This window comes from Excalfactoria chinensis, chromosome 22 (genome assembly GCF_039878825.1).
Source record: "Excalfactoria chinensis isolate bCotChi1 chromosome 22, bCotChi1.hap2, whole genome shotgun sequence".
Classification (NCBI taxonomy): domain Eukaryota; kingdom Metazoa; phylum Chordata; class Aves; order Galliformes; family Phasianidae; genus Excalfactoria; species Excalfactoria chinensis.
Genome location: NC_092846.1, coordinates 3,368,888 through 3,395,193, shown reverse-complemented (window position 1 = coordinate 3,395,193; position 26,306 = coordinate 3,368,888). Strand labels below are relative to the sequence as shown.

The 26,306-nt window shown below is 50.8% G+C and overlaps 1 protein-coding gene across 2 annotated transcripts in view; it reads right to left on the bottom strand.

Annotated features, from left to right (window-relative positions):
- Positions 1–5,619: 5,619 nt before the first annotated feature.
- The window catches only part of EPHA10 (EPH receptor A10), a 32,135-nt gene continuing 11,448 nt past the window's right edge, over positions 5,620–26,306 (bottom strand). The window contains exons 4-17 of one of the 2 annotated variants that reach the window (XM_072355224.1): positions 25,324–25,479; positions 24,591–24,929; positions 19,286–19,407; positions 17,587–17,749; positions 16,450–16,558; positions 16,256–16,311; positions 15,776–15,901; positions 14,152–14,337; positions 12,671–12,732; positions 12,343–12,546; positions 11,170–11,319; positions 10,877–11,055; positions 10,642–10,803; positions 5,620–10,152 (exon numbers count right to left, since the gene is read on the bottom strand). In XM_072355224.1, the coding sequence (XP_072211325.1) occupies positions 10,038–10,152; positions 10,642–10,803; positions 10,877–11,055; positions 11,170–11,319; positions 12,343–12,546; positions 12,671–12,732; positions 14,152–14,337; positions 15,776–15,901; positions 16,256–16,311; positions 16,450–16,558; positions 17,587–17,749; positions 19,286–19,407; positions 24,591–24,929; positions 25,324–25,479 (2,129 nt within the window). In that variant the 3' untranslated portion in view covers positions 5,620–10,037. Of the gene's footprint in view, positions 10,153–10,641; positions 10,804–10,876; positions 11,056–11,169; positions 11,320–12,342; positions 12,547–12,670; positions 12,733–14,151; positions 14,338–15,775; positions 15,902–16,255; positions 16,312–16,449; positions 16,559–17,586; positions 17,750–19,285; positions 19,408–23,630; positions 23,863–24,590; positions 24,930–25,323; positions 25,480–26,306 lie in introns of those variants that run through there. The other variant, XM_072355225.1, reaches the window with a different exon arrangement.

Below are 26,306 nucleotides of genomic sequence, written 5' to 3'. Positions count from 1 at the left end.
ACAACATCCTTGGGACAATAGGTGTCTAATCTAATGAAGCCAGAATGCATTAGCTAAGAGCTGCGTAAAGCGAAGAAAATGCAATTAAAGCATTCCTGAGGACAGATGTCGACCTACGTAGGGGACACTGATATGAGGACGTCGGCAGAAGTCTAATGAAAATAAATGATCTGTTTGAAGCATTCCTCAAATCAATAATGGAGCCTGAGGCACCATCACTCTGCCCCATTCCCCTCCGGTGATGCCTGTCCTGGCTGAGGTTGGGTTGGGGACAGTGTACCAGGTGAGGAGGGGCTGTGGGCAGGGCTCCCCAACACCCTGCTTTCCCTCCTTTCCCCTCTCCCCACCTGAACCTTTCCATCAAAACATCCATTTGTTTCCCAGCTCTGCCTTCAGGATCACCCCTTAAGGACCAAACCAGAGAGGAGCACACAGCCATCTCCCAGTACAGACATCCATGCACCAAGCTGCAGTTCCACCATCGCTAGCATTGACTTCTTGTTGTGCTTCGTATTTTAGGCTCCCAGACTGTCTCTGACTGATTTCCTTTCAGCCTCAGCTCTTTGCTGACAGGGGAACCCTGACAGCATTTTGATGTGAGCCCATCCATCTCACTGTCTGTCTCCATGCCGGTGTTAAACCACCATGCACCTGCTGCAGTCTCTCCCATGGTGTCTTCTGCCAGCAGGGCCCAGCAGTGCCTCATACCCACTGTGATCCTGCACCCCTCCACCAAGTGGGACTCTTGAGTGAAGGTTTGTGACAGTTCACCTTCCCATTGCAGTCGGGCCAGTGTAAGCAGCTCAATAATTCACATCTCTCAACTAAAAGACTTCTAATAAAATGAAATGAAAGAAACTCTCCCCAGGCTCCCCAGGTTGCTGAGCATGAGCTGGCTGCATGCCTGCTGCTTGGTTGACTTGTGGGGTGTTGTCCACATACTGACAGTCCTGCTCCACTTTATTTCAGGTTCCACCTTTCTCCTTTTCTCATTGCCCGTGTTGTGCTTTGGGCAAAAGAAAATAGGCAGAAAGCAGGAGTAGAGACTGCCAGGCTTTGCAGCACTTCTACAACAAGATTCCAGGCTTTGTGCAGGAGCAGACTGTGGAAGGGCCATCTGCTGTCACCTCCTAATCCCACCATCCGGCACCCTGCCCACTCCCTGCCTGCACCCTAACCCTAGCCCTGCCTGCTCCCTTCTGCTCTGGGGCTGCAGGGGACGATGCTCAGTGCCTGAAGGGGCACAGGGAGTGCTGCTGCCACCACCCTGAGTGTTTCAATAAACAGGGAGGAAATGTTCCTTTCCCCCATTATCCAACATGGGTTGTGTTTCGCTCCCTCTCCCTCTGCTATACTGGAGCTGTGTCAAGGATGTGGGTTTCCCCGTTGTACTTCTATCACGCACTTAGATAGAGACACCTTCCTCTCCAGACTCCTACCCCCGTTATAAATAGTAATTAAAAACACCCACTTCTGTAGCTCGCATCAAATCACGATCCCTTGGCAAGAGTTTTAACTGACAGCCGTGAGTTTATTTCGAGGCCCAAGCTGTATTTTTGGGAGCTTGATTCATTGTGCCACACCACCTCTGGCTGCAGTGCTATGCTCCCTTACATGCACGTTCCCTGGGAGGACCATAAGGAACCACCTTGCACAGCAATGTGGGATACACATGCAAGGAGATGTGCCTGCCTGAAAAGAGCAAAGCCAGAACGGTTGCATCAAGACCCCTTGTTATGAAGTGATGGAGAGGGAATAATCCCGATGCTGTTTCTCACAAGGACCACTGTAATAATTCCATTTCTCCTGCAAAGCTGCCTTACGTCTTCACTTCATTTGACTTTACCCAGAAGCAGCCAAAGCAAAAGCAGTTTGAGTCCCCAAGTCTGTTCCTCCCCACAGACACACAAGCATCACCCATTTACATACCACTCACCCAGGGAGCTCCTATTTGCAGTCGCAAACAGCATGCAAATACAGAGCACCTACATCTCACAAAAAAGCATTTTCATTGCCCTGTTCATCTTTTCCTCTCCTGTCAGTTAATAGAATTCACTTAAAAATATTTAACAGCATAAACCCCCACTGCTGAATGCCATTCCTGTGGCTGCCGTGTCTCAGTGTGTGTTCCCATAGCTCTGCCCTGGCTCCTGGCTGCACACTTTTGCTTTGTTGCAGGCCAGCAGTGCCCTGGGGTGGTGCTCAATGCCCTGCAAATGCAAAAGCCCCAGCGATGCCCCAGCACTGCCCTGTACACCCAGCCCACAGACACAGCATTCCCCCAGGGAGAGTATCAACCAGAACAGACCTCATTACAGAGAACACGCTCACAGAATAACCTGAATTGCACAGTTCTAAATCCTTACCCAAATGCGCGAGGCTTCTCCGAAGCAGGTCTTTGTAACAGATGATCTAGGGCTCTAGAGGGGATAAGATGCTGCTGCTTTATTTCAGCTCCATTATGGAATTTAAATACTGTGCAAGTTAATGGAGATGTTTATGCCTGCACATAAAGCAGCGAGCTGTGCTCCATCCTGCTGTGCAGTGACAGCAGCTCACTCCCTGCTGCCAGGGATGGGGGGAGCAGAGCCATGCAGCCCCAGGCACAGGGGGGTGGGTTGGGGGCCTCTCCTTGCAGAGCTCCATATCTGGGGGAAAATATTAAATTCACCATTTGCAAAGTATGAATTAATGACCATCCGTGCTTAGCAGCACCCGCAAGCGTCGGGTGGAAGCATCACTAATGAATGCCTTTGCTCAGCTGTTGCCAATTCCCTGCTCTTCTTCGTGCACTTTCCCTCGTCTAATGAACATTTGATTCGGTGTGATACACACATGCATGCACCCATGGGATGCTTCAGGATGGCTCAGTTCTTCTGCAGATAGGTTTGAAACAGGAACTCTCCAGGCTGTCCCAGGAGGTGCCAGCATTGTTGCTCCTCGTGGTCCCAGTTGGTCCCTTGCCCCCAGAGGACAGCTGTGTCTGAGCAGTGCCAGGGCTGCCTGCCTGCTGCAGCAGCACAACACCCTCTGTACAGTGCGTGTTCTGCTGAGAGCCAGTAATGTGGCACCACTGCTGGCATAGGGAGCTGCTGTAAAGATACTGCAAACCTCCCTGAGCCCATGCAGTGCAACCAGGTGCACCCACCTTGATAGCATTTCATTGCCACAGAAACAACCGAGCCCTCCTTACCCCACATTTTATGCCTCTTCTTTCTCTCTTTGCCACCTGAAATGTGTCCCCAGCTTTCAGCAAGCAGTTGGAGGAGGATGGATGTCCTGTGTAGCCCCCACCGTATGTGTGCTGTGCTTCCAAACACTGCACCAAGCTGAAAGGCCACACTGGGAGCACGACTGCCGGCATCCCATGGGCTCCTGTTTTCAGATAGTTGGAATGCAGCAAAGAGCAAGGCAGGCAAAGGGCCAGTGCTGATCCCTGAGGTGCAGCCATGCAGCAGAGCTCAGGGATGGAGCTGCACCCCCTGACCCTGTTATGCTGCTTTTGTTTGTGCCCATCAGCTGTGGGACCCGCAGCCCCTGCGCCGAGCGATAACGGCTTCGCTTTGTCTGATGCTGAAGGTGCTTGTCAACCCCAGCGAGATAAAAAGGCCAAACACATTTATAATTGTGTAATTAAATGGCTCCTGTGCCTTCCAGGCGTCTCGCGCAGCTGGGCAGATGGTTCAGCGCCAGCACTGACAAGCTGATGGCAATTCACTGGGATGCATGGCCAGCTCCTGCTGTGGCTCAGCCGGGTGGCACCATTGTCCCCATGGGGCCACATCCCTTCACTGTGTCCCTGATCAAGCCTCAGCATGAGGGAGAGGAGCTGTGGGTCCCCGCAGGTTCTGCTCTGTGCTGCATGGCTCAAGCACTGTGCCTGCATCCCATGGCTTCAGTCAGTGTCAATAAGTGGGCTTTGCTAGGAAATAGGGAGGAAAAGGCTGAGGCTGATGCTAAACGAAGTCCTGAACAGCTGAACAGAACCGTAACAGCTCTCTCTTAGACTTGCTTAACAAGACTCCACCAACTGTGAGGTTAATACATTAACAGCGCATTTTCTATGTTTGCAATTAGCAGAATCGAGCACAGGAGTTGGAAGTGCTGCAGGGAGGAGGTGGGCACAGGGAGCTCCTGCTTAAGGCAAACCCCAGAGCTGTGGGATATGCACCCCATGTGCAGGCAATGCCCAGAGTTGCTCCCCTGTTTGCAGGGCCCAGGCTCCAGCCATGGCACACAGCAGCCCTAGATGTGCCATGGCACCGGAGAGAGCAGAGGTGGGGGAACAGAGGGAGATTAACACAAGGAGGGATGGTGCATCCGTTCCTGAGACACTTCAAGTGGCAGATCACTGATTATGATGATAGATGGCACCGGTTCTTCTTGATAATTAGCAGTTGTTCATATTAGATTGAACTCTCCCTCCAGAGCCAAGTCTTTTCAAATGCCCCCTAGGCATGGCTTTCCCCTGCCTTCCCCGTCCCCTTTGCCACCCTCAGACCTCAGAGGGGTAATGGTGGTCTAAAGGGAGGCAGGACACAAGGCAAACAGCAAGTTGACAGATGCTGCTGTCCTTGGAGAGCAGGGACATGATTTTCCAGATGTTTTCCAGATCTTCCTCAAAGACACTGCGTGTGTCAGAGGCTGATACATGCACTGCTGGATACACAGACACGTGCACAGCTGCAGCCCAGGCTGGAAACTCCCCCTCAAACCTCTGAGGACTGGGATTAGATCATGAGACGTTTGCTTGGGTCTGTTGTGCAGAAAATATTCAGCCCACTCAGCTCTACCAGCAGAGGATGGGGGGGGAGGGGGTGAAGAAAGGAGCAGAAGCTTCAATGTCAGCCTGTGCAATCCATCACTGCAGCAGGGCAGGCATAAAGCAGGTAGCAATAAGTCATGCAGACAGAGCTTCCAGCTCAGAGCAGGACATGCTGACACCACGCACTGCAAACGCGTGACCCAATAAGCCCAGAAGTCTGCCTCCCTCCATAGGTAACACATGGACCTGGCACTGGAGGTTCCTCAGGGGGTGATGAAGTCCCCTGGCCCTGCTGTACATCCCTACTGGAAGCATCCTGCCCTAACCCCAGCAGCATGATGGCACCCAAACCCCATCCCTACCAGGAAAGTCACCAATAAAAGGGGAAAACATCACACACGGAACCCCAAGGAGGGAGCACTACAGGTAAAGCCTGAGCAAAAAGCACCTCTGATGGCTGCGTTGTGATCCGCGCTTCATAGCCCTGCTTCAGAGCTCTAATTATTTCTTTATAGTGCCAATATAGCCCTGGCCGGGCTCCTAGTGAAGACTGGCTGAATTAATTGATCGACAGAAGGCAAATAGACTTCACCCGGTTTAAGCACCCATTCAGTTCCCCTTTTTGGAGCAGCTGTCACTGCTGTCAGCGCAATGCAACGAGGCTTTGTATGCACTGCTCGGCATTAAGCAGCCTAAGAAAAAGAGAAGGAATGGGAACTGCTGAATTAGACACACTGAATTATTTCACAGTGTTACTATTTGTGCGTTGTTTGCATTTAACACGCTGGCCATACACTGCTTGCACTGCCTTCTCCATCAGGATACCTGAAATAAACCACACAGACAAACCAGGACAGAATTAGTATTGTTTTTACTTGGGTATTTAGGCATCTCATTATTGCAATCTTCCAACATAGTTCAATAAATACAAAATTAACAAAAATGTCAATAGATCTTTATTACCATCTATTATTATTATTATTATTCCAAACCAACAGTGATTCCCTGGAGATGTCTGACTATAGCTCAAACATTGAATGTACACAGTGTCCCTTATGATCTTATATCACATTTGTTTCAAGCTTATAAAAATATATATTGACTTCTCAAGTATGTATTTACAGTATATAACACGTGGTTTAACGACTATCAAAAAGCAGCTGGAGGTGAACCAACGTGATCTGGACTGACTCTGAATCCCAGAGAGGAGCACTGCTGGGAGCTGCCCTTATGCCCAGAGGGAAGGCAGAGCTCAGCATTGGGAGGGGAGAATTTGGAAAGAGGAATTTCTCCATGATGTGCAAAGAACTCCCAAGGAGAGGCTGTGCTGTGCCTCTTCTCCCTGGCCAAGAGGAACATCTAGTGGAGACACCCTCCTTAGGAATACAGGGAACAGCGCAGCAATAAGAGGCTGCGTGAGAACAGAGCGTGCTGGGAACAAGGAAGGGAACATGACCCCAAGGGCCATGAGTGCATGTGGGGCTGATGCTGCTCGGGGTGCAGGGATGCCAAAAACCTGGTGATCTCCTGCATGAGTTCAGCAGAAACCTAAAGATACAAACCCAAAACACCCGTCAGCTCATGCAGGTCGCCAAGTGCTGCTTCCTCCCCCTTCTCCAACCCAATCACCTGGTGCTAATGGTGCAGGTGGGCTGAGCTCTGCCCTGTGCCCTCCTGAGCACCAGCACGATGTGTTAGGTGAGCTCTGGCCACTCTGCATGGATGGGCTGAGAGCATCTCCTCCTGAGGCATTTCCCTTGGTTGAGCAGCTGCACAACAGCATTGCTAATTAATTTAATTATAAGGCATTGAATACTTCCCCAAAGAGGAGGTAGGAGAGAGGGCACGAGTTAATTTTAAAATCGTAGCAACAATTTATAACTTAATCTGCTCAACTGATCATCTTCAGGACTGAGAGAGCTTAGTCACAGGTGTACACCATGAAACACACTAGGGACCACGATGGCAAGCACTTGCCCTGGCCACAGAATGATGCTGTCAGGGAGAAACGGCTCCAAAACGCCACATCCCTCAACCACAGGGAGGCAGGAAAGTAATTAAACATGGAATTTCTATGGGGAACAGTTAGAGAATGCAGTACAGGAGCCGGATTCTGCAGGGGAAATGCTCAAGAAGCGATTGAAAAATGGTCTCATTTTTAATTGGAGTATTCCAGCACAGAGCCAGCATGCAAGTGCTCAGCCATGTGAATTAAAGGGCTTTGTGAACTCACTGCTGGGGAAGGACGAGGACAAGGACTTCCACTTCTTCACCCCAACATCCCCCTCTGCCTCTGCAGGGAATGCAGTCAGTGCACCGGAGCTCACCAGGTCTGGCTGTTGCTTTTGTCAGCATTGCCTTTGGTTGTAGGTTCTTAAATGACAAATAAAACCCAGGAGCATTCCCAAGGAATAACATTTAATCTGTCAGAAAGGGAACTTGGCTCTCTCATCCACTTTTAGCCAAGAATTCATTGCTCTCAGGCACTTCTGTGCACGCATCCCTATACCTGACCTTGCTTACCAGGCAAACAGGGACCTGCACTGTCATTGCACAGACATGGGAACACTCGTGCAGGAGCACCCAGCTGCTCCAAGGAGCTGCCTTCAGATGTGAGCACCCATGGACTCCATGCACAGCTATGGGCAGAGCCTTCAGCCTGCAGCTCCTCAGCCTCCCCCAATGGGTCAGACAGGTGTTACAGCAATTAGGGCACCTCTCCACTCATTTCTCCTGTTGCTGATTGCTGTTCCTATTGCCATAGGTTCCATTCCTTTTTGCTAGCTTCACTTCCTCACCATTGCACTTGAGATGCTCAGAGCCCTCAGCACCTTCACAGGGTCAAAAAGACCACTAAGATCATCTCAACCTTCCTTGCACATCACTGACCCCAGATAAGGCCTTCTGTGTGCTGATGGCCAGCAGTTTTCCAGACCATGGTGCCCACCATAGCACCCCATCACCCTGCGGCCACCCCTCTGCACAGGAGGGACAGGAGAGGGAGATGCAGGATCAGAAATCACGTTGGTTCAGCTCGCTGCCCGGAGAACCCTTAATATACTTTCTCTATAGATAAAATGTAAACATAACGAGCATACAAATTGCACTTGATCCTTGGGATCTGGCATTTCTACCAAATGAAGGTTTCAGTTCACAATTATTACTCTCCTGGGTGTGACATGATGCTGGACCCAACAACGGCAAAACCTAAAGGCAAATTAATACTGTAAACAAAAAACAAACCAGACCAAATGGCATTAAGGAATGCTGTCCGAACTGCAGGAGGAGAGCACAGAGAGCTGGTGGCAGCTCACTGCAGCTCTGCCTGCAAATGGCAAGGCGAGGCAATAAAAAAAAAGAAGTATACTTAGGCAGCACCTTCTTGACTCCGCTTGTTGGTGTTCAGCCAAAGAGCTTTGATCTCCAATGCAATCACATTGGAACAGCTGAACAAAGTTAAATGTAGTCCTGAGCGCTCACAGCCCTGGTCTGAGCAGCCAGGCCAGAAGGCTCTGAGGGCACAGCACTGTGCTGGTTTGAAGGAACCCACCAGGAAAGGGGCTTTGCTGGATCCTTAGAGCAACTGTGAAGGCTGTGGGGCCAGAACAGACATGACCTCATCCTGGGCAGGTGGATGCCCTGTAAGCAGGCTGTGTCAGTGTCCTGCAGTTCACTGCCTTTTAGATGCATCCCCTCGGCACAGGTTAGCTGCAGAAGATCTGAATCCTATGCATACAGATTCCCAACTGCACTGTGAACACCTTCCACGGCATGCATTCCTTTTGTAAATCTTTGTCTTTCATCATTAATAATTCACTCGCGATACGTACAGATGATAATAAAAGGCCTACAAAGCTCTGTGTGAGGCTACAAAGACCCATTTAATTAACTAACTTCAAAGAAACCTTCGTATTGTTAAGCAGATGCTATTTATGCCTTCTGTCACAGATCGGGCCTGTAGCAGAAATGCCAATGCACGAGGCACAGCGTGCAGAGCTGCTACAAAACAAAGTGCTGTGTGCCCACCTGGCACCCAGCAGCACCCCTGGCTCCATCCCTCAGCCACGCAGCAATGCTCTGTTTCTATCTGCAGGATGGGTACCACATCCAGCTGTACCCATCCTCTTTCCCAGTGGTTATTTCCATACCACTGCCCTGAGCCATTGTACAGCACTGGGACTGCAAAGCAAGTGCAGCTGCTGGAGGACCTCACGGGGTCTGTGTTACTGCTGGGGGTGATCAGATCCCTCCACTTTTTCAGACTCCTAAAGGTGTTTCCTACCTGCAAGGAGCTGCTTGCCACCATGGGCACACCTCGCTCCCATTACCCTCATGGATCTCCCCGTGCCATCGTGCTCCCCCACTGCCAGCAAGGATACAGGATACCTGCAAGACTTTGCAGGGCAAGAAGCAGGGAAAAGGGGCTAAAGGAGCACCAAGCTGCTTTACCATCAGCCCTACAAGGGCAGCAGGTTCCTGCCCACTGCTGCTCTGCAATTCCATCCCGCTTGGTGGGCTCATGAGGAGAACGATGGACCAGGACCTGCACAAAAGGTAGCAAAGGCTGAAAGCATCAGCAAGGCGACCCAAGGCTTCTCTGCTTGCCCCCTCTTGGCTGTGGCTCTCTTCATCAAAGCCTTCCATTCTCCCCTCTGAAACTGTCTTGTCAAGAGCACCTTCCAAACATTCAGCACTGCACTTTGGTGGGGAACATTTGTTTCCATTCACTGACAGTGGTGTCAGGATTCAGCAAGGTGACTCTGAGCGGAAGGGACGTGGCTGGGACAGAGCTTCCTTCCAGCGTGCCAGATGGGCAAAGTCACCTTCCTGAAGCTGGGCGTGAGCCTCTAAAAATAAAAGCAATAAAAGCTCCTGGTGGGGTTGGTAGAAAGATGTCAGCCTGTATAAAAATACCCATGGATTTCACCAGTAGGATGCTAGATAGGAAAATGCTGTCAGCTCTGGATGAAGACAGCACAGAAACGGTCATCCACCCTGTTAACCTAGTTACCATGTGAAATGGTGCTGTTGCAGTTTGACTCATCTTACAGAGCAGAGATATGGGGAGAACCACAGCCACCCGAGCACAATCTGCCTGGGAACGTGGCTTCCTCAGCACAGAGCATGACACACTCTGCCCTCTTGCCACATGAAACGACACATCTGGCAGCAGCCCACCAGACCCCACATCCCACCCAAAACTGCAAGGCTTCCAAGATTTGGTCCAACATGGGCCAGCACCTCCTTCTGCTCCTCTGGTCCATGCTCCACATCACACCTGCACGCCCCGGCCATGCATCTGGATCACTTGAGCCCGCAGGGTCTGGATGCCACTCAGGATGGTCTTCTGGTGCTCTGCCTGAGTGATCCCCAGGCTCAGGACGTCTCTGCAAAATACATCCCACGTTCAGGGGAATGACCGTAACCTCAGCCTCCTGTGCTGGCTGCCCTCCATCAATTGGCAGTATGAATTTCAGACCATTGGGCTACCTGCAGGAGTAAGAAAGCCCCCAGAGCATTGACCCAGCTGAACAGTACAGACCTTGGCAAGGAGCCTAAGAGTGACACAAGCCCACAGCACATGACAGTTCCCAACACAGCTGCTGGACCTGGGTGCCCCATGGTGCCCATAGTGCTGTCTGTCAGCAAATCTCTCCTCTGCCTGATCCCATTCTGTGTATGGACCAGGTAACACACTACTCCTGCCAGAAATTATGGGTTAAAATCCCAAACCACAGCTCCAAAACGCAGCAGCTGAACTGCACACCACAAGCAACCAAAGCCATGCCAGTGAGCTGTCATTCAGAAACCTTCCAAAGCTCTGCTTAAACTGAACCCCAGCAACACCAGGCTGCAGCCTGACTCCTCTCACTTACTGCGCTGTCATCCTGGCCACGGACTCCAGGTAGCAGCAGCCTGCAGCAGTGAAGTTATCCCGGTATCTGCCCATCCCTATGGCTTCCAGCCACTCTCCCACAGAGCTGAATGACGGGAAAGCTGTGAAGGAGCGCTCAGTGAGGGGCACAGTGCTGCGGGACCTGCGGGCAGAAGGGAGGTAAGGAGCAGTGGGGACTATAGCAGGGGCCCAGCCCTATGGGAACAGGCAGGCACCTGGTGCACGGAGGCGGCTCTGGGCTCTGCAGCATCTTGCTGAGGACATCATGAATATGGGAGAACTTGGGGCGCTGGCTGCGCTCCTTCTGCCAGCAGTCCAGCATCAGTTGGTGCAGTGTTGGCTGGCAGTGAGCTGGGGCGGGCAGGCGGAAGCCATCCTCCACTGCCTTCATCACCTGCACCGAGAGGCAGAGAGGTGAAGGGATGGTGAATACAGATTGCACCAAACACTGGGAGCCACCTTGGAGGCAAAGTGCCCACTGACCCTACAATGACATCAGGGCACTCACATCCTGGTGGGACATGTCCCAGTAGGGTCTCTCACCGTAGGACATCACCTCCCACATAACGATGCCAAAGCTCCACACATCACTGGCTGGGCTGAAGTGGTGGTACTGGATGGCTTCAGGGGCTGACCACAGCACCAGGCTCTTCCCATGCTGCCAGGCAGAAAAAGGGGAGAAATGGGGTTGTCACATAGGACAGGACATGACACAGTGGCCATCCCATGCATCCACTACCCCTACATACCACATGCAGCTCTAATACTGACAATTAGAGCCTCCATTTATTTTAAAATGGTCATGCAATGGTATGCTGCATGGGAAGGCGAGTCCTGAAATATTAATGGCAGGGAGAATGGCCCTGGGAAGAGCTGATGGCATTTTATACATTAATATTTAACGAAAGCCATCTCAGAGCTGCACAAACACACAGCTCCTCCACCCCGGCTGCTCTCCTGTAATTAGCAACCCTGTCCTCCACCTCTGCAGAACCCTCTGGATGCACCAGGGGAAGCAGGTGACAGACACCGCAGCTAATTGTAATTAGCAGCATTGAGACCTCAACCCCCAAGCTACTAACTGGGCTCCCCGTGCCATTGAAAGGCTTCTCCTGAGCTCCATGGGTTGCCCAGTGCTTGGTCCCATTTCACTACGTTCTCTCTGGGATGGGGGTGCTTTCCCCAGCCTCTCCTTAGGGCTCATGATAAAGGCTGAAAAAACGACTCCTCTGAGATTCTCACTGCTATCAGGCAGCTCAGAGCTGGCTGCAAATTGCAGCTCCTGACAGAAGTTGGACTGAACCCCACACCCAGGCCTTTCTCTCCCTGGGACAGCAGTGCCCAGCACTGGGACACAGCACTGCAGACACACGCATCGCCTTGGCACTGCCTGCACACTCCCTGCAAACAATAAGGGTTCAGCTGAGTGCACAATCAGGGCTTTTTAAAACCCTCTGTGCCTGGTTAATGTGATGCACTAGTAGGTTCAGCTGCGACAGGGTGAGCTGATGAGGTGTGAGCACAAAGCAAGCAGGACTTACTTTCTTAATTGAAAACAATGAACTTCATTATGAATGACAAATTAAAGCTAATGAAGCCCAAGGCTGCTCGCCATGCAGAGGGGGCGGATCCTCAGCCAAACACATTCCATGTCCAAATCCCATTGTGAAAGGCATCTTACCATGGTGGAGAAGATGGTCTCCATCTTATCTTCCTGCAGCCGTCTGAAGCCTGTGATTTTGCAAGCCAGGCTGCTGTTCACCAGGACTTTGTGGGCAGCCAGACTTTTATGTATGTAACCCATCTCTGCCAGGTATTTCATGCCAGCAGCGATCCCCTGCAACATGCTGAGGAGCTGGCTGGCTGTGAGCTGGCCCTCGTGTTTCTGCAAATAAAAGCAAAAAGGAGGCAAGAAAGAAAAAGAGGAAGAGGAAAAAAGCTGGAGCTGAGCTATGCCTGCTGAAGCTGGAGAAGGTGATGGAGCCCAGCAGTTAGCACACAGCACTCACCCTAAGGAAAGAGTCCAGCACCCCATTCCCCATGTACTCCATCACTATCATCATGGTGTTCCCTGCACGGACAGAAAAGGAGAGCCAAATAAATGCTGCTGCAGGGGGAATGGAAACGCAGAGCACAACTCCCAGCCCCCCAAACCTCCCCCACCTGCAAATATAGGTTGTATGATAGATTTTCCACGTTGGATTTTTGGTCATGAACTCCACTAGTGAGGCGATGTATGCAACTAATATGGATAAGTGAGTGAGGCTTGCTGATGGAAAGCAACAGTGCTTTGGCACTGCTGAGCACATGCACTAGGACTTGTGCAGCATCACTGAGGGAGGAGCTCACACTGGAAGGTGCTTCACAGCAAAGATGTGATTTTCTCATTCTGAATTACCATAATCAAGAGATACACAAAGCTCCAGCACAGCACTGGGCTTCCTGCACCCCGACAGCGTGGCCACAGAATGAGTTCTGCCAGCATTAATGAAGCTCAACAAAGGGAAGAGCTGGTTAAAAGGGATGGAAACACAATTGCCAAGAGGAAATTCTCATTAGCTGAAGGGTTTGTTCTCATTTCTCCAGCTATTCTAGAAAGCCTGGTACAAAGATTGTGACACAGGCACGGGCTCACATATCACATATCACAGGCTTATCCAAGAGCAGGACAAGATGCTCCTGGGGAGTCTGTGCCTCTCGACAAGATGAGATCATTTCAAATAAATACGCTACTTACAGAATTACACAAAAGCAGCCAGTTCAGCCCCAGACTCGGGGCACAGATACTTCTTGATTTAGTGAAGGGCTGCTTCAAGTCACCACACGTGCTCACATGCCTTTGGATTTACACCAATACCCACTTAACGCAGCACTGCAGAGCAGCTCAGTGCACACTCCCATGAGGGCTGGGAGCAGTTGGCCTCATTTGTTTCCACCAACACCACCTCCCTCCAATTTGCTTTTATTAAAAGCACGCTGTTGTGCTGCTAAGCCAATCCTACTCCTTGGATTTATTAATCTAGCTGTAAGTGTTTTATTAATCATCAGAGTGCTAAAATAGCTAATGCTTGATTTCCAGAGAACAACAGCATCGTGCTCACAGCACCAGGGCATCACTCTCCAAAGCATCAGCTTTAGCACACTGCCCAAAAATCTGAGGTGCATCACCAACATCAGCATCCTTGCACTTTGTCAGAGGGCAATCAGGCTTCCATCACCCTCCTGACACCACAGTGCTGCTGTGAAAGGAATTTGGGGGCTGATAATGAGAGGGCAAATGGCAAAGCCACCTTAGGTTGAAGGTGAAATATATATATATTCACATACATAAAAACTGAAATTCATAAAGCCTTCCTACATAGAGACCCCCTGTGAATGCACTGTAACAGCCAGCAGATACAATCAGGATAATAACACAGCACAAAAGTGGGTTTTGCTCAGTCCCTCTAGGAAGCACAAAGCCCACCACCACCCCATGCAGCCCCTTTACCTCTGGTGATGACCCCCTCCAGCCGGATGACGTTGGCATGGTCGAACTGGCCCATGGTACAAGCCTTGGCCAGGAAGCAGCGCTGCTGCTTGGCAGAACAGCCGGCCCGCAGTGTCTGAATGGCCACTGGCAGCTCTCGCTTGCTTGGCAGCTTCAGCCAGCCTCGACAGATCTCACCAAACTCTCCTGTATGGCACAAAGAGAGGGTAAGCAGGATCCCCACTGGGACATCCCCACATTCCCAGAGGGCCCCTTGCCATAGCTTGCACATCGCTGCACCAGACCTCTGTTATTTGCTGACTGTGAAGGAAGGAGCAGCGCTGCAAAAGGGCAATGCTGTCACAGCGTGCTCAAAGGACAGTCTACAACACCCACTGCAAAACAGACTGCAGCAGTCCTGAAGGATTTCCCTGCTGGAGTTACCTCTTTTTGTTTTGGGAACACACAGCGCAGCTCTCCAGCACAAGCCAGGAGCCTCACTGTGTACACAAGACAGACCTTCCCATCATTAACAAGAGGATTTGCCAGACCTCAGCCATGCACAGAGCCCTGTCTGGAAACAGCTTTCCCCCTGCTGTCCTCTGCGCTGCCTTCCTTGACCCCACACCAGTTCTGCATCATCATATCACACTAAAAAACACAATGCCTCTTCTTTCTCAGTCTCCAGGCTTTGATCTCCCCACGCTCTGCTCAAGGGCATATTGGACATTTCCCCATGAGAAGATCAACCCCCAGCCACCACGCTCACGCACTCTGGCTGCAGCCCTTTCTGTTTCCAAGCACAGCAGGAGCTGGAGCATCCGAGCAGCACCTGGGGCTGAGCACCCTGCTCCTCACAGCCACGTACTCAGTAACAGGAGCTACACAACTCATAGCAAAAGGCCAATATTGGCTTTACAGCAAAAAAAAGGCGTAGGTCTGAAAAGCTTTATCGATCTGAAAGCCAGGTGCTTGTTAGGTCAGCAGCGAGACTAATGCACTCTTAAATTCTTTATATTTAAACATCTCCCTGACTAATTTCTTTCGTGATCTCTCCAACTGCTTCTGGAAGCAATGTGGGTCTGTGGGTCCAGCAGCACCCTAATTACTTCTGCCACTCCATCCACCACTGGCCAAAGGCAACCCCCATCACCTCACCCTCCCACCAGCTCTTCTTTTTTCCTACAGCTGAATTTATCTTTAGGCAAACAAAATGACAAAGAATAATCGTGTTTCCCGTGTTCTGGAGCACATTAGTGGTTAAAGCTCTAGGGCCCGGCGTGGGGATTTTAATTTGCTTTTAAGTTTTAGGCGCTGAGGTTGATGAAAATCAATAAATCATTAAGTTCACATATTTATAAATAGCTCCTGTGCTGCTGTCAGCCTGCCCAGATGCAGATCACTGCTGATGCCTCTGGTGCACGCCTCACTCTGTTGGCTCTGCACAGTGCCACAGCAAAACAAAGTAAAAGGGGAAATCCAGCTTCAGGATAGTGTGCCAACCCCATGCCCAGAGCTGTAGGAAGGGATGATGGGGAGATGGGGATGAAGGATTAGGAGCTGCCCAGGGCACAATTGGCAGGCAGTGGCCAAGCAGGGGATGATGTATACAGACACAGTGCTGGAAGCCAAGGGGGAAACCTGCCTGTCCCAATGATCCTCTCGATTTTAATACTGGCGTTATCCAGCTCTTTGGCAAAGAGGTGCACAGCCTGCATGGGATCTTCACAAGTGTCTGGGTCAATGTATGTCCTCCTGGTTGGTATTTTAACTGCAGAAAAAGAGGCAAATTCACAGAGGCTCATAAGATAGGCACAAAACAGAACGACAACCAGCTCCCCTGGCTCTGCTCTGCACAGAACCCCCCCCCCCCCAGTCCCCCACAGGCAGCATAAAGATCAGGGCAGAGAAGCCCCAGTGCTTTCCAACAGCATATGGGCACCCAGTGCTGAGCCCACTGCCCACACAGAGCATCCCTGTTCCCATCCCTGCACTGGGTAACGCAGGTGAGAACATTTCATCAGCAAAGGGTCAGGGCTGCGTGGTGAAGATTTGGGTTCTTAATAGCAATTAATTGCAGTAAATACGGGGACCCCACCAGCCATGCTGGCCAGACTGCACTTACAGTGGAAGTAGAGCTCCTCATCTCCATCCTGGCTGGCTTTGCTGTATCCACACTGCCTGCAATGAGAATTAAGATACATGTCATTGCCTCCCATGGGGTACAAAAGCCAATGGAGCCCAGTGCCCACGCTTAGAGCCACTCTATGAATCTGTGGTTCAAGGAACAGCTTTGGACAGCCTCCACAACCTGCTCACCTCCTCCAGACCATCATGCCGACCACCATGGACACCAGCACCGTCAGCCCTGCGATGGCCACCACTATGATGATAAGGACAGGATTCTGCTCATTTGAGGCCACTGTCACTGCCAGGAGGGAAGCAGAGCCATCACTATCATGCCTGGGGCACATCCCATGACCCACACCTCTCTGTGCCAAGCTGTGTCCTCCAGTAAGGCTGAGAATGACCCACCTGCAGTGCCAGCCTGCTTCTCCCATCCTCAATTCACACTCTGGGTCAGTTTGTGACACCACTTAACCCTGAGCAAAGGATCCAGCTTAGTGGGGGGGGGAGATGATTTAAAATTGATGACTAACCCACTGTTTTCCATTCATCCTTCCCCCTTCCTGCTTTTGCAAACGGGGGTATTAGAAAGCTACACTCTATATAAAATTTTCATTGGCTTCAATTCATTCCAAAAATGTCTTCTGTGTGGTAAATGGATGCAATTTAAAGCCCTGTTAAACACAATCTGTGCGAGTCGTACTGAGCCAGCCATCTCAGGGCTTTCATTTCCAGCCAGGGTGGGTTATTAAACTGAAACCCTACCATCTCTCCAAGCCCTCTTTTAGTCAGTGAAATAAGATGCTTCTGAACTATAGTTATGAATGGAAACTGTGAAAAGTAAAACCCAGCAAATAACACCGATGCTGGCTGACTCGATCCAGCCACAGGATAAAGAAGGTGCCTGAGAGCCAGGGGGCAGCAGGTGGAGGCAACTGCCCCATGTGTTGGGCAGGCACCCAGGGTCTGAGCTGTCTCTGAGCTGCTCCTGACCCCTGAGGCAGTTGTCCCTATGGATCATTGTCCCCTCCGCCACTACACCATGCTCCCTTCCAGCACCTTAAAAATAAGCCTGCAATTAAAAATAAGCCTGGAAGAGGCTGCCCAGAGAGACTGTGGGTGCCCTGTCCCTGGAGGTATTCAAGACCATGTTGGATGGGCACCTGGGCAGCCTGGTCCAGTATTAAATGTGAAGATTGGCAGCCCTGCATGCAGCAGAGGGTTGGAGCTTCGTGATCCTTGTGGTCCCTTCCAACCCAAGCCACTCCATGATTCTAAAGTCCTGGGAAGCACCTGTTCTGAGATTCAGCCTTCATACGCAGGACTCACACTCAGCCAATGTCTCCACTTCAATGCTGGGGCTGTAGTTGCCATAGTCCTGCGAGGAAGATGTTCGGATTTGGAAAATATAGAGGGTGCCAGGCTTCAGGTTATTGACCGTCACGGCTGTTGAGGTGGTTTTCACAGTTGAGTAACTTCGATCTCTTTGATCCTGTGAAATAAAGAGTTGCTTGAGGTTGAAAGGGACAAATGGCTGCACCGTAGAGTCCCACCATCACAGCTGTGTCTCCACCCTCCCACCAGCACAACCCTGCAAACACACAGCCTTCACCAGAAAGGAAACACTTACCCGATCTTTTGGTCATATGAAACGACAGCCAGAACCAGACAATGAGCTATGAAGACAGGCAGAGGGCAGAATGGTGGGGAAGACCCCAGCATGGCTCCTCAGGATTCTATCCACCTGACCAACAACCTACAGATACCTCTATGTGACAAAGGGAGGTGGCATCAAGCACAGCACCCACGGCTCAGCATGCATTCAGGTCTAGGGATGTCACCACCAAAAGGATTTACTGTTGGATGCACTCCTCCCCTTGAATCTCCATAGGTAAAGTATGGCTTTAAAAGTGCAGATTAGGAACCAAGTTGATTTTCCTGTCAGCATCAAGAGCCTCATTCCAGTGAGTAATTGCTAAACTGCAGTTTAAATTCTCCACCCAAGCAGGATGTCTCCTCATTGCATGTACCCTGAGTATCTTGTTGCTGCAGCCCATTTGCAAAGGAATTACTGTATTACTCTCAACATTCTCCCTCCCCCACAGATTCCCTCCTTTCAAATCTATCAGATGCTGAAAAAAAATCACATTAATATGAATCAGCTTCAAGGTAGCTTGTTTCTAAATACAGAATGCCAACGTGTCACCTGCACAGTTTGCTTGACATGCAATCAGTTTCATAACGAGCCTGAGCACACGCAGATAAGGTAATTTGCGGAACTGTGTCATAAAATGCATTTATTTTGATTTAGAGCTTTGTCTCTGCTCTCTGCCCACTGGTATCTCTTCTAAAATTCACATCCTGCTGTGTCTGTCAAATCACAGCTATTTTTTGAATTAAGAGGCTGTCACAGGAATGTTTGCTGGTGGGCCCTCCAGCATGCGAGGCCACTCACAGCTCACTGAAGTCTGGGGCTGGTGGCACTTGGTCCTAAAGCAACAAAGACCACTGGTCCAAAGCTTCCCAAGAGAGCAGGCTATGAACGTAGGTGTCACCTCGTCACAGCTCAGGAAGCACTATATGGTTTATAGTTCCTGTCTGGCTGGGTGATGGCAAGCACCCAAACCTCAGATTTCTACTATTCTTGAAAAAAAACCCCATCTAAAGAATGAATGAATGGAAATGACTGGCTTTACTCTTCCTCCCAGGGAGATGTCAACGTTAGGACTGGAAGAAATCTTGCTGAACAGATGGGAACAGGAAAAGAAAAACAAAACACCCAAACCCTAATTAAAATAAATCCTCCAAACAACCCAAATTTCCCAAAACTTACATAAGCAGATTTCATAAGGCTGGTGGAAAGGAAAAGCCTTTACCAGCACCCACTGGAAGCCCTTCTGCCACTCTCAGGTGCCAATAAAACCCTCACCGAGCCACTGTGTATTCACAACCCTTATTTTCCACTACGGAGCCATGGAGTGATGAGGAACAGAGCCTCATGGTGCTGGTTCCATCCCCAGAGCCATACCTTCTCGTAGTACTTGACCTCGTACTCGGTGCTGTTGGTTGGGAATCCTGGCTCCTGCCACGACAAGGAGATGCTCTTCTGCTCCACTTTATCAGTGCGGATGTCGGTGACAGGAGTTGGCACTGGAAGGGCAGAAGGGAAAGCAGGGGGTGATGGCTGAGGCAAAGCATCCCTCCAAGCCCCCAGCAGCCACCCCACAGCAGAGCCTGCCCATCTGGGGACCCTGCCAGCAAGCCTGGGGCACTGCAGTTACAGACAGCCACATTAATAGCTAGGAGAGCATGAGTTAGAGGGGATTTTACCACTGTCCTCACATTCGTGGTCACTCTGTTTCTGCTTTTGTCCTCTGATGCCAAAGTAAAAGCTTTTAATAATCTGAATGGATGAAGAGCATTCATCTTGTGCAGTTTGTGGTTTCCTCTCTCTGAATCAGGACTGAAACAGGATAAACTCCAAGCTGGTGATCATCCAAAATACAACTGCCTTGTGATCTGGTCAGCTAGCAAGGCTCTGTCCTAAAAGAAGCAAAAAGCCCTGATTGCACCCTTTGCCACAGTGCCACGTGGGTCAGGTGTTCCACACCTGCTGCTAATGGTGCATGGGAGCTGCAAGACATATTGAGCCCCCCCAGCACTGTCCCACTCACCATCCCATCCCAACACTGGGAATTGGGTAGAGCTGCCCACCCTGCCTGCTGCCAGCACTTGAGCTGTGCCCCAGAAGCTGCCTGGTTATTTCTGACCAGCACACACTGCATGCTGCATCGTCCTCCTTGGCATTTCTGCTCCCTGTGCAGGATGCACGTGGCAGTTAGTCCTGCTTTCACCATGCCTAGAACAGCTGTGGTTCATTCCAAAGCCCAGACTAGCAAATGTACTGCAGGTGCTCCAGCTGCATCACAGGAGCTCACCAAGGAAGCAATGCTCCCCTTGAGCCAGGAGCAGCACTGCTGTGATGCTCAGCCCACCACTTGCTGGGCAGAAGCAAGGAGGAGGTGGGAGATGCTATGACGGCAGTAGCTCTGATGCTCTTTAAGACAGACAAGAAATGTTTGAGTCGGGAAAATACAATGTGAAAAATGCTTCTGCTGGATCATTTTGGATTGATCAGAAAGCCCGACCTCCCCAGACCAAAGAACACAGCACAGCAAAGGGTCTGCAGCGACCAATTCAACACCTGCACAAGGCAGCACAGGGAAAGCTGTGCAGGGAATTGACTGTTCCCAGCCCGTGCTGCTCCTCCATCAAACCAAGACAGGCGCTGAGCCCTGACTGCTCCACCAGGACTCCTGCAGAGAGGAACAAGTCCCTGGAAAGTAAACTTAAGTATCTGTGAAATTTTGTATTTATGACTTAGCTCATTAATCTCCACTGCAGAAAAACGTCCTGCTGATGTTTTATTCATGATGACTTGCTCATTGATTCCAAAGTCCCTCTCAGCTTCTTCTGAGAGCACGATGATGCAGAATACAGCTGGGCACTCTGAGGGCATCAGGCTCAGTCCCTGCACACTGCCCACACTACAGTGTCTAAATGTGGGTTCACATTATAAAGAATAACCCTCTGAGCCCACACACACTGACCCCAGAGCTGTCCTTTAAGGGCATATCGAATTGTTCATGTGTAAAGAAGGAGGAACACAAAGCAAGACAAGAAGGTTGGCAGCAGCTCTGCCAGTTGCATGCTCCCAAAGCCAGCCTGGGCTTTGCTCCTGTAAACGGAGCTAAGTGCTCCTCGCTGTATTATATGATTCCCATCAATAAGATATCACACAGATGTCTGCCTGCATCTCCGAATACAGCAAACAGGCTGAGAAAACACAAACAAGCTCTCCTGACTGTTAACAAAGCCATCAGGAGAAATCATGCCCGCTGAGTGCCTCGCTGGAGAGCGGCACACATGGAGCATGCCAGCAAAGCGAGCACCAGCCTTCACCATGCTTAAAAGGGATTAAAGGAAATCACACAGACTATAAAGCATTTCACACTGTGGGAAAAGAAGAAGAAGAAAAAAAGAACACAACTATGTCTCCCATCAATATTTTAAGCTTCCTTAACGTCGGCTCTATTCTGAAAAAGCAAACTTTAAATTATTCAGTGCTCTGCCTGGTTTTATAACTCCACTCCATTGCGTGTGGGTGCGCTCCTCTCCATTAACTAGTGGGGCAGCAATGATGGCACAAAGGTGCTGTGCCCTGAGCAGCCCTGCTTGTCCAAGCAAGCACCCAGAGGGTACACGGATGCTTTAAGGACAGATGGACGATGGGTTTGCAGCCCATTGACTGATCTTAGCACTAAAAAAATGAGCTTGAATTCTTCAGTTTAAGCGTCCATTCTGTACCCATTAATTACACAGTAATTCAGCATCACTCCCCGGGAGCAGATTGGGCTCAGGAGATGAGTGCTGCCAAACCCACAGCTGCAGCATGGGTGAAGGTGATGCCCAGAGTCAGAGCCAGTGAGGAGAGATGGAGTCAGAGCACAGGAGTGGGAGAACTCTACCTGGGCAGAGCTCGAGGTGCACAGAGACACAGGGAGATGCTACAGCTGATGGGGAGCAGCTCTGCTCTGCTGCAAGCCACTTCTCTCCTCCACTCCACAGTGCAATCAGTCACCCCAGGGCCCTGATTAGCACAATCAGCTGCCGTGATAGAGCCAAGGCAAAGCCCAACCGACTGCAGGGTCACTCAGAAGAGCAGAAGCAGCAATTTGCACCTGTTAATTCCTGTGAACTGGCAGCAAAGAGCTGCCGGCTGCACCATGAGCTGCAGATCCAGCATCTGAAGTGCCTGGGCAGCCAGGACAGCCCAAGCACATAGCAAAGCACAGAGAGTCTCACTGAGCAGGGAGCTTCCAAGGCAGCCCACACTAAAGCTGATGCACGGCTCCAATGCCACTGCTGCAGGCAGCAAAGTGGGGGAAAACCAAAGGAGCAGCAGCAATGTGCACACAGAGCAGCTGCTTCAAAGCACCTCATTCAGCAAAAAGCACATCCCAGCTTCAGAGAGCAGAATGCATTCCAGCACTGGCTGCATTATTAATCTGCAACAGATTTAAAAGCCCTTTAAGACAGGAGCTGATCCCTGCCGGGAATATAAATGTCACTGTCCCACACTGTACATTTACATAGCTGATGTAGATCTGCTCCTGCAGGTAAACAGCTCCGTTCTCTCCTCAAACACTTTTGTTTAGTCCCATGCTGGGGCCAGATTAGAAAAAACACGGTATTAATTTTGCCCCCTGCAGACTAAACAGCATCTTCTCTTTTTCCCCCTCACAAACACAATGAGCAACTGTTAATTCCCTCTTGTGAATGCTGAAGGGGAAGGGCAGTGTGAAAGATGTACTCAGAGCTATATTTAGAGGAGCTGGGATGTGACAGCTAAATAGGGTCTTGTTTCTTTGTTTAGTTTTTCCTCTGAATCTGCATATCTCCAGCCAGAGCTTTCCTGACGCTGCCAAAGACATCCCCAAGACCATCGTATCGCAGCCATGAAAGGAGCTGCCTCTGCTCCAGGCATCCCTGAGGCCTCGCTCTCTGCTTATCTCTGACCCCACTCAGCACTTGGGTGATGGATTTGAACAATGGGGCCCCAGGACATGGGGAGCAGCTCCAGCCCGGGCAGGGACACCTTCAGAAACAAAACACTCGAGGGTTTCAAGTAGCTTCCTGAACCTCAGCTGTTCAGCTAAATCTGTGCCACCATCTGCATCCGGAGGCTTGACAGCTCGACAAAAGACATTGATTTTGAGCAGATTACAAGATTAATTATGCCATATTCTTTATGCATACTTCAATTCCTTCAAGAGTACACAGTGTGGAGTAAGGGGGTGAGACTCCCACTTACCCAGATGAAAACTCGCATTGAACAGACTTACAGATTTGGCACAGGCTGGCACCACAGACTTGTTGCTGTGTTCCCTATGGAGCACAGGGACCTCCTGCCTCAGGCTCTGCCCCACCACCCACATAGGAACCTCAGCAGCAACCTCTCATTATCAGACACCATTAAACTCCCACCCTCCCCAGCACATGTACTGCTGGCTCAGGACTAACCTGAGCTCTGGAATGGCTCTTCCCAGCACTAAATTCCTCCTTGAATGGCCATTGCCCTAATGAGGAGTGACACCTCTGCTGAGGGTGGTCTGTGGCAGCGCATCCACTGAGCTGATCCACAGAAATTAGGATAGGAGAGAGAGCAACAACACGGGCAAAACCATTTGATCAAGTGGTGGGAAAATTATTCATAACAAGATCAAAGTTTAATCCCTTCAGATGAAATTGTTGGCCAATTCCTGCCAAGAGGTACACGAGGATCATCTGTCTCCATTAACTGTGGCTTGGCAAAGGGCTTTTATACAAATTAATAACATAGCCACAAAGGAGCAGACAAGGACACAACAAGGCAGTGCTGCACGGCCAACAGCTGAGCATAAAGTGGCCCCAGGATAAGGGACAGCAGCTTCCCCTCGTGCTAAGGGAACTCAAACCCAAAGTGACGCTGCTGGAGTGGGTCCAGAGGAGACCATGGGGATGCTCGGAGGGTCGAGAGTTGTGGTGCCCCATCCCTGGAGGTGCCTGTAATAGGATGGTAATAGCAGGGTGGCAAAGTCTTTGGCTACAGCAAACAAGAACAAGCCCAAATGCAGAAGCCACAGATACAGAAATGAAAGAGAGTTGCTTACCCTTGGAAGACCTCAAATAGGCAGGGATCTCCAGCAAGAGACACAATCACCTCCACTGCCAACCCTTAAATGAGGTCTCCCAGTCACTCAGGTACATTGTATGCACCTGAGCTCCCCTGGGCTGGCTCAGCCTTCCCACCAGGTGCTCCATCACTGCTTCAGGTCATGACTTAGCATTTCCACTACAGTGCTCAAGGCCACAGATGGGACCCTGAGGGGGCAGCCAGCCCAGGGCAGCACTTGGAACTAGATAGCCTTTATGGTCCCTTCCAACACAAGCCATTCTGTGAATGTATTCCATGATTCTATTCTATGATAAAGTAGATGCTTACAGACAAAAATGTTGCTGTGGACCAGCACAGAAGAGAGATAAAAATAATTTTTGCTTCCAAAGGATAACCAATATTTGAAGAGTCCTTTTATAAGTGGCTTCAATAAGCACATCCCTTTGAATACGCCTTCCACGAGCTGCAAACCCAATCTACAGCTGCTCAAAGGACTTGTGACTCCCAGCCCAGGTTGTCCCCAGCCACTGAGTGGCTTTGGGATAAGGAGAGCAGCAGGTGCCACGAATGAGCAAGGAACACACAGCACACATCACATCCCCACCCCCACCTGTACCTGCGAGCCCAGTGGAGACGTTGACCTCAGCGTAGGGCTGTCCTGCTAGCGGGCTGCCAGCCGAGACGCCATTGAGAGCCACCACGCGGATGGTGTAGTTGGCGTGGGGCAGGAGGTTGATCAGCGTGACGGTGCGCTCCACCAGTCCCGTCTGCTGTGGCACGAAGCCCACACCGTTGCCACACTGCTCACAGCCACCCCGCGGCGCCGGGCAGCGGCTGCACCACAGGCTGTAGGTCAGGTCACTGCGGCCACCTGCATCGGCAGGAGCGCTCCAGCGCAGTACCAGTGAGGAACGACGCAGGCTGTACACCAGGTCCCTCGGAGCAGATGGTGGGCCTAGGAGGAGAACGGTAGCCATGTGCCTGAGGTTGCTCAGGGTTTCCTTTGGTAGGGCTTGGGGACGTTGGTAGGGATGCAGGTGGTGGTGGAACAAGGGCTGTGCTCAGGCAACAACCCCATGGCAGCTCATAGGGTGGGAATGCAGGACATGCAGGTATTTCTACCCCATCCATCACTGAAGGAGCTGAGGTCCAATCCAATTAACTAGAGGCCAACTAATTAAAATCTGCAAACTACATTGAACAACTAACTGCCACCAGTGAGTGCCTGCATGCCTGACCACATATGGATGTATTGAACTTCACACCCCCATGGAACAAGGAGAGCCCATCTCCTTCCCCAGGCCCAGCCCTCCTTGGTGCTACAAAGCTGCTGTTTCAGTGAGACATACGCGTGCAGGAGGCAGACAGAGGGTCCGACGAGGACCTGGAGTAGTTCTTCTGGCAGGAGCAGAAGGTGGAGGCTTCCTCATGCGTGAAGCTGTGCTCAGGGCAAGGAGAGCAGAGAGGGAGGCGGAGGGAGAGCTTGTAAAATCCTGGAAGGCATGCTGGAAAGAGAGAAAGGGAGTTATTGAAAGAACGGCACAAACTGAACAGGGCCATAGCTGGTGACTGCAGAATCCTGCTCCCTCAGCATCCTTTGCCTGCTGCTGGCCAGAGGACATCACCCTCCAAGCTCTTTGCTGGGATCCTGGCACCAAGAGAGATGTCCATTTGATCTGACCTAGAATGGACATTCCGATGCTGTTGCTTGGTGCTGGCCCCCAGGGCTGCGGGACCCTTTCAGTGGGCTATAGAGGCACTGAAAGAATGATGGCTGTTGGTAGGACATCAGCCGGAGTGATGCTGGAAGCTACAGAGGGATCTGGAGAAGGAGGTGGCTGCAGAAAGATGCAGGATACAGAAAACACGCAGCTTAGTGGTCAGAGCCAGGTGAGCAGAGCAAAAGGACACAGGAGCCACAGCAAGACTGAGCACCAACCCAAAAAGGACAGATTGAGAAGCTGGAGAACTCATTGGCCACCAGAGCTTCCTGCACAAAGCTGAGCACGAGGCTGCGTGCTGGCAGCCGTGGTGCCATCATTGCAGATTGACAGCAGTCACCGCAGGCAGAGGGGTATGTATTGAAGTCAAACAGCAGCAGCAGCAATTTGCTTTTACAGGCCACACACAGGCTGCCTTTACCCTTTGGAAAGCATCTTTGATATTCAAACAAGAAAGTGGTTCATCCTCTGGTCGAGGAATTGCTTGATCCTGACCAGAGTCAGCATAGTGTACAAACCTACCCCCAACAGCAGGACACCTAGGAGCTACTTCTGCATGAAAGACACATTTCTTCACACACGAAACAACAAAAAACAGGCTGTAAAACCCC